Genomic DNA, 8792 nt, shown 5'->3' on the forward strand with positions numbered 1-8792 from the left:
AAAAGGAAGAAAGAAAAAGAAAATTAAAACATAAAAAGGAACTGATAACATCCAAAGCACAAATAGCAAACAAAATTACTGTTATTAACATAGTTTATTAAATCTTACAAACCATAAATGTTAAGGAATAGACTCATTATTCTTCAACACTTTGTACAACTTTTCTATTTTCTAATACCACCTGATTCCAACTCCCTTTCGGCAAAGCCATCAAGGAGAAGAAGACGACATGACCCAAGAGACCCTACGGCATAACCATCAGGCCTTTGGACAAGGGATACAATAAACAAAACCACCATCCGATCTTACAATATCATAATTTCTCTAACTACATGAACCAGAAAGGAATGAATGATATGAATGAAAAAGTGTAATATAAAGAAAAGGATGATCAAGAAGCATCTCAGCAGTTCACCTCTTGTTGCTAGGATCCTTCATAAAGCACTTTTCCAAAAAATCATAACAGAAAACACTGATTCCTTTTGGCTTCTTGGGTGATAGTTCAAGATACTCAATGAAGAACCTCAAATACTCCTCAGTACGCAAAAAGCTCTCACCCCTATGCAGACAATCCAGTCAGCATTTCAATCACTATGCAGCCAAGTGCCCATATATCTATCGGAGCATCAATATGACTGGAAAATGCCTCCGACGAAAAGTATGACGACGTATCTCTAGGCTTGGACTTCCAAACCTCGACATCTGCTTCCTCATTTTTGGTCTTAGATAATCCGAAATCCGCAATCTTCAATTGATAGTTTGCACTCTCTTTGTCCAATGAAGGAAACAGAAGAATGTTCTCTGGCTTGAGGTCACAATGGGCGATTTCTTTGCGATGAATATGCGAAAGCCCTTTAACAATCATGCGTGTATAGATGCTCATGTCAGTTTCCGGGAGAGGTTTCTTGTGGATCAAGCCATCCAAAGGATCGTGAGGAGCATACTCCAACAGAAGATTATAAAAGTAACGTCCGTGGTCTCAGTTCCAAAGCATCGAATGATTTCTTCGCAACCACCACTTTCACCTTTGCACAATGATTTGAAAATTTGTTCTTCTTTCTACAGTGAGAATGCCAACCTGGGAATGGAGCTCTTCACATCAATGAAACTCTGATACGGTGTTTGTGTGTATCAACAACAGTTGCAAAATAAACAGTGCCATAAGAGCTTGCTCCCAAGACTTTCAGTTTCTTCCGTTGTAAACTACTCATCTTTGATTACTTTTTCTTATTCCTGTATCAACATCAAATGTTCGATATAATGATCAAATAATATTTTTTTGTCAATATACAAAGTTTTGAATACCTCCAGGCTAGTTCTTTTGGTTCTTCTTGTGGATTATGAACTCAGTTTTGTGTTAGTTCGTTACCTTGTGTTATTTATATTAATTAGTTGTATCACTGAAAATCATATAAAATCTATCTTTTGTGTTATTAATATTGTTTATGATCTTATAAATATCTATAAAACGAAATTTAAATAAAGCTTTGCTATATATTAGGATAATATATAGGAAGATAATTTTTAAAATGAAGGTACGTAGGTATTATTGTTATTTTTTCAAAATTCAATGATTAAATTTGGCACAGATATGAAACACGACATGAGACACACAGACACCGAATTTTAACCTTACTGCACCCTATTGATTTACAAATGTATTAACATGCTTCCAACTATTATTAATTTGAGGCACTTTATTTTCAAAATTTTTTATAATTTTACTATGCCAAATAATCTTAATAATAACAAAAAATAATCTGCCACTTACTTTTGTATAACCCTTTGACATCTTGCCACATGCAATTCTCAAACTAAATTTTAATATCATTAGCACTCCGTCATTATACACATCCTCCATTTAACGGTCTAAGGTCATCTATCGTAATTCACTAGAGAAGAAAAAATAAAAAAAAAAATAATAATAATAATAATTTACCGTTTTCTTTTGTGATTCACAACCCTACTAGTTTGAGTCTTTGGAACAACAACAAATAAGTGCAATTTTTGTTCCGACATTTAATTAAATTTTATGTTGATAAAAGTAGTTAATTTTTGTACTATGCGATAGTATCTAATTATATATTTGAACGAGTAGATTTTATTAACAGAAAGATAATATTTTGTTTACATAATAAAAAATATAAAGACAGGAGGAATAATTTAAACTAAAAACAAATTCAAAAATTTTGAAATATCTCTATCTCGTGATAATTTTGAATTAACCGTAATTTTCAAACCCAAATAAAAAGTGAAATATATATCTCCATCTCTACTTTTTTAGGGATTATAAGATTTTATTAGTTAAAAATGGTTATGAAATAGAGATAATTCAATTTCAGAATTTTTGTCTTTGTTTTATAGTATTTATGTCTGTTACGAAGGGTAACCGGAGATTAACGGGTTGGACCCGATGGGTTGGCCCAATCGTCTAGCGGGGGAAGCCTTCGAGCAGGTTCACGTTTGCAAGCCTCCTTCCGACTTGTGTGCGAGGGAGAATGGGGGGTGGTACCTGCAAAGACACTCTGATGCCTAAGTCAGCAAATGGGTAAACATGTTTGGAGAATATTGGAACTTAGTGATACCTGAGGGGTGTCAGTGTATTTATAGTGGTGAACCAATAACCACCGTTGGAGTAGTTCCATCTTTTAAGGAGGATAACCATCCCGTTATCTTAGGGAAGTTGAGATATGGCTCCTGGAAGTGGGTTGAGAGATTTTAGGGGAAGTTACCTATTTGAATGAGCGTTATCTACCGGCTAATCTTCGTCCCCGACTTTTTTTGGCCAAGTCGTTGTTAAGACCGACTTCTTAAGAGAAGGTCGGTGTCGAGAGAGAGCCAATCTTTGGATTGGGCCTTTTATTTGGACCTGGGCTTTAATGTTGGGCCAGGGTATGAACAGTGCCCCTACTCGAGTGCAATCTCTTTTAAGAGTTGGAGTCGAGTATTTTAACTCGGGCTTGTAGCCGACCTGATGAGGAACCGACGTGATTTTTCGAAACCGACGTGATTTAAAGTTTCTCAATGGTCGCGTCTAATCAAACGTTGTGTCCGTTAGGAGTTCACGTATTTATCCGCGGGGATCGGTTACATTAGTAACGGTGCATTTCTTTAATGACAGTTTTGATTTTACCATTATGCCCCTGGCATTTTTATAAATACTTTCCCTCCCTTTCTTTGTTTCGTTTCTGGAAACTTTTTAGCCTTCATCCTTTGTTTGAAAAGAAACTTCTTCTGCTCGAAAGAAACTCCTCTCTTTTACGCGTTGCCGTCGTCTCTGCCTTTCTTCGCTAACAAAGGTCAGTTCTTTCTCTCCTCCTCTTTTATTAATGAATGCTTTTTACTTGCATGCTTTGCTTAGGGGAGTATTCGTAGCAAGTCTGGCTGTAGGCCTAGTGTTTCTGTTTCACTGAGGATCTTACGTTGGCCCTATAGAGACCTTGTTTTTGACTCTTTTTCTTTTTTTTTTCTTTGTAGGTTCCGTCACCCTCTTACTAGGAAAATATGTCTTCTTTAGAGTCCCTTTCCCAGTGGGTGGATGTTACAGTTCTTGGGAAAGAACCCCTTGTAGATACTGACTATATTACCGATCTTCGTATTCACCATAGAATTTGTGTTCTTGATGAGGACGAGCCAAAATATGAACTGATTGCTCCGGGTCCGGAAGACCGGGTTTGTTTTGGAAGGGCTTCTGATGCGGATCCTCATTTCTTTTTTATGTATGAGAGCCTTTTTACCCGTCTGGGAGTCTTTCTGCCATTTTTCGACTTCGAAATAGTTGTTTTGTCTTACTGTCGCATTGCTCCCACTCAGCTTCACCCCAATTCATGGGGTTTTATGAAAATTTATCAACTTATCAACCGTGAATTAAATTTTCCTACCTCTTTGAAGATTTTCTTTTTCCTTTTTCATATGACCAAGCCCTTTAGTGGGCAAAACAATAAGCAGCAATTAGTGTCTTTCCGAGCCATCCAAGGCCGGAGAGTCTTTACCCTTTTTGATGAATCTTTCCATGACTTCAAAATTTTCTTTTTTAAAGTTCAAGCCGTAGAGGTCACCACCCCTTTTTTCTGGACCAAGACTCTTCTCCACGTTTTCTCCTATACTGGTTGGAAGCCTCTCCTGTGAAAAAATATAGCCTGGATGACCTGAACGAGGTATTGGAGGCTATTGTGGGGTTCTTCCGAGAAGTTTGGGAAATAGCCCCTTATCTCGATACAAAAAAGTTCCTCCAGGGGTCTCCGACCTTTGTACAGACTCAATTAGGTAGATATGATTGTTTTTTTATTTGCTCCAACTTGTTTTAATCATTTCTGACTCTGGAATTCCGATTTTCTTGTAAATTGATTTTTTGCCTTCTTCCTTTTCAGAAATGGTGAAGAAAGCTTCTGCCTCTTCTTATCAAAAAGTTCAAGATGCCAAGAAAAGGTCTCGAGCGCGGGTGGATGTGGCAAGGGCCACTGGTACTCTTCCTCCTCCTCCTCCCCCTCCTCCTCCTCCTCACAATTTGGAGACTTCCTCTCATCCTATCATGGTAATCTTCAAAGGGAGTACTCAATACTCAATACTCTAATTTTTTTCCATTTCAATTTTAATAATATTTGTCATCAAGGGGGAGATTGATGAGTTTAGAAAAATCTAAATTTAATTTGATAATGAACAAACACTATTAATATAATTAAATTACAAAATTGTCAATTTGATTTTGATTCACATGTATTGATTGATAATTTTGTGTGTGCAAATTTTTAATGGGCCGAAAAGAAAAGAAAAAATTCTAAGCCCAATAAAATCAAATTTTAGCCTTGTGCAATATTGTCATATGAATGTTGGCTGAAGTGTTTTATTTGTTGGGCCATTCTGAATCATTATTGCAGCAAGCCCAATATGCTTGTAAACATTCAGCTTTGTTCAAAATCTGTCATATTGAGTGGCTGAAGCAATTTGTGGTTAATTGGGCCAGAATCATGTTGAACTAAGCCCAAAACTAAATTGCTAGCTAGAAGCAAGCTTGCATGGTCCGAAACCATTAAGAAAGCAAAGTTTCATTGCTTCCAATGGACCCTACTTTCATTATGTGATGGATTTCAAATTCATTTAACTTGAATTAAACTTACATTGGAAACATGAGAGAGAGTTAGCTATTGATTTGATGGACACCATCAATGCTACACGCTACCTAATGCAAGGGAAGTGGAAATTTAATTTACTTTATCAAAATCCATTAGTTAGTGTTCAAATTTTTCTCTCCTCTCTTTCTCATCTTGCTTCTTGTTTTCGGTCATTACACAGCAGCTATGGAAGAAACATTGAGCCACCGAAAAGAAGAAAGTGCAAGCAACAAGACCATCACAATGATGGCAAGAAAAAGAAAACAAAAAGTATGTTGTGGCTGAGATTCTCATCACTTATGGTAAGATTTGGTGAATAGATCTTGGCTTCTCCATACCCAAAAATGGATGAAGAAGATCTCGGTCAATAGAGGAAGATCCTTGGAAGGATGGCTTGTCTCTAATTTTGCTCAACCACCACAGGAGGTAGCTACAGTGGCTACGTGATGGAGGAGGTAGAAGTTGGAGCAGATGAAGCTATCATCATCATGAAGCATCAAGGGCTAGGAGTCCATCTTGGGGAGCAAGGCAAGATGGAGGGCTCGAATTGATGATTATTGGTGATCAAGGAAGGACCAGAGGTAATTGCATGTTGGATTTTACATTCAGTTTCCTCTTCTCTCTCTCTGGCCGAACCGGTTTGCATGAAGAAGAAGAAGATTAGCTTGGTTTGTTTGGTTTCAACGGTGGAGGCTTCTCCCTATAAGTAAGGGTGAACAGTCAGGGCTTGAAGCAAGGAGTGAGAGTGCAAGGCACAGGGTTCTCATAGCTACCTAAGCTAACAGAAGTTCTTCTCTTTCAATGTTCTTTATTTTATATTTTTCTGTTTAATTTTGTCTGTCTTGAGTCTCATGGAAAAAGGCAAACAGTGAGGTTCGTAAGAAAAAGCCATAGAGCGGAAAAAGGCAGAGAGTGCAAAATTAAAAGAAAAAGCCATAGATGTCTTTAGAGGTCCTTTGTACATCTGTGTTGTGTTTCATGATTCTGTGGGAATCCCCTTGTAAGTTGGGTTAGCACTTAGCAGTTGAAAGCTTGGCAGTGACCAAGTCAAGTTCAGGATTGGGGTTTAGATTCTAGACTTGTCCTATATAGGAAGGTAGTTCCTAGGGAGAATTGGTGTATGTAATCAATAATGATTATAGTGAAATTCCGTCATTGTTGTGATGGAGACTGGATGTAGGCTACATTGCACTTAGCAGCTGAACCAGGATATATCCTGGTGTAATTCTTCCTCTCTTCTACTCCATTTCTGTTTCTGCTACTCAAAGAGATAAAGCTGAAAAATATCTCGTGCTGATCGACAAGACAAAAAGAAAAGTCTCGTGGCTGGGTACGAGACAAAAGAAAAAGTCTCGTGGCTGGTTACGAGACAAAAAGGCAAAAAGTCTCCAGAAGTTGTTTCAAAGACCAGCAAGTATTATTAAGTGAAAAAGGGGCTAAGATTCAACCTCCCCTTCTCTTAGCCACTGAAAACCATCAGATGTGCAAAATAATTTCTTATCTTGAAATTAATTCTGGTTAGTGAGATAAAATTTAAAATATTTTTTATTTTCTTACTCAAATTTAAATTTAAATTTCGAATTGAATAATGGCTCATTTTTTTAATTTCAATAAAAAAATAAATTGGTTAGATATAAAATATTTAGCATTTAATAATTTATTAGATTAAAATATATATATATATATATATATATATATATATATATTAGTACGTGAATAATAATATCCAATGTATTAATTATTATTTTTTTACAGAATTAATGTATAATCTATTGAGGTTTGATTTATTATCTAAAATTTTTTTCATAAACTTTGTAATATGTAAAAATAGTGATCTTATTTGTTATTATTATTTAAACAATTTTTCATAATTTTTAATTAGGTAATTAATTTAATTAATAACCTTTATTTATTGTTTTTATACTAAAAAAATATCAATTTATACTATTTATATATTTTTCACTACTAATAAATAAATAAATAAATATTTGTACTATTATATTTATTGTCTTAGATGATGACTTAAGTTACTTATTTTGTATGTTAAATAATATTTTGTATGTTAATTTATTAAATATTAAGATAAAAAAAATTATTCAATAAATTATATAAATAGTCATTACAGAAAAAAAATTATATATTAAAATTATCTATTTTAATTATGTGAATAATTATTGTTATTTTTACTTTTTTGTTACATTAAAAAATAATATTTAAAACTAAAAAAGAGATAATTAATTTTTTTAATTTGAATTAAAAAATATGTTGTAAATATATTCAACTTTTACATATACTAAGTGTTATAATATTAAATAGTATAGTATTTGCTATAACAATGACTCAAAATATTAATCCAAGATATATTTGGGTCTAGTATGACCTCAATGCAAGCAAGATCAACTAAAATCTATTATTAGGGTCCTAAATCCGACTTAGGTTCATTACCTTAAAGGCCCAATGCAGATGAAGTCCACACGTCCCCTCTTAAATCGACTCAAATTGGATCTTCGATGCTAGCTAGATATGGTAATGAGTACTCACAGGAGCGTGAGAAGCCCCTTCCCATGCCTCACTCTTATTTTAAAAAAATGCCCCGTTCCTTCTCTGTCATTGCAAGTTCTTGTTTAATTATCCCTTAGAGAATGCAGATCTTCTTGGTAAACTTTTGAAAAAAATTAACACAAAAAGACATAATATAATAATCATAAAATAATCAGTTCAATATAATTCAACACAATTTATAACATATTTGTTATGAAAAATAACATTTCAAAAGGAGAAAACATAAAAACATATTCCAATATAATAACATAACATGATTTTTTGGGACGATACTGAGCGACGTAGTGACGGACTTGAGAGACAGAGAAAGTGAGTTAGAGAGGATCGAGACTGAGAATGAGTCTAAAAGAAAAAGAAAAAATTCAAATTGGAGGCAGAAATTAGGGTTACTAAATTCAAAAAATGAATTTATGTATATATAAATTAGGATAAATTAATAATTTTATTTCATGGAGCGGGTATTTATGTCTGTGTCCCCACTAGCGGTGGCAAAAAGGAAAGCCCGTCCTGTCTCACCAAAAGCCCGCGATCTAGTGGGCTAGCCTGTCCCGCCCCGCCTAGTAAGGGGGTCTTAAATTTCTCCTCCGCCCCGCCTAATGGTAGGCTGGCGGGTTGGCGGGCTCTCCTTTTTTTATAAATCATTAAATATTAAAAAATATATATAATTTCACAATAATTTCAACAAATTTATAATTTCTAAAAATATAAAAAAAATTATAATTATAAATATGTAATAAACATAATTATAAACTAAATTTTTTGAAACAAAATAATAAAATCAATATTGTCCAAAACAAAACAAATATTATCCAAAATATATAATTAAATATCTTCAAGTTTATAATCAATCAAACATAAAAACATAATCCAAAATATATGTAACAGCCCAGACCACCCGCTAGCACGATATTGTCCGCTTCGGCACACAAGGCCTCACGGTTTTGCCTTTAACGATAGGGATGCTAGCCGAAGCCCCCCACACTCACTCGTCAAAATGCGTCATGCTAGGGAGAGGTATCCACACCCTTATAAGGCATGCTTCGTTCCCCTCCCCAACCGATGTGGGCCTTACAATCCACCCCCCTAAGGGAGTCCAGCGCCCTCGCTGGCACATCGATC

The 8792-nt window shown here is 34.9% G+C and overlaps 1 protein-coding gene across 1 annotated transcript; it reads right to left on the minus strand.

Annotated features, from left to right (window-relative positions):
• Positions 1-559: 559 nt before the first annotated feature.
• On the minus strand, positions 560-865 carry LOC112763164 (mitogen-activated protein kinase kinase kinase 20-like). The gene has a single exon (XM_025808905.1). It carries the CDS (start codon positions 863-865, stop codon positions 560-562), a length of 306 nt encoding a protein of 101 aa, XP_025664690.1.
• Between the last annotated feature and the right edge of the window lie 7927 nt (positions 866-8792).

The sequence above is a fragment of the Arachis hypogaea genome, chromosome 17 (genome assembly GCF_003086295.3).
Source record: "Arachis hypogaea cultivar Tifrunner chromosome 17, arahy.Tifrunner.gnm2.J5K5, whole genome shotgun sequence".
Lineage (NCBI taxonomy): Eukaryota > Viridiplantae > Streptophyta > Magnoliopsida > Fabales > Fabaceae > Arachis > Arachis hypogaea.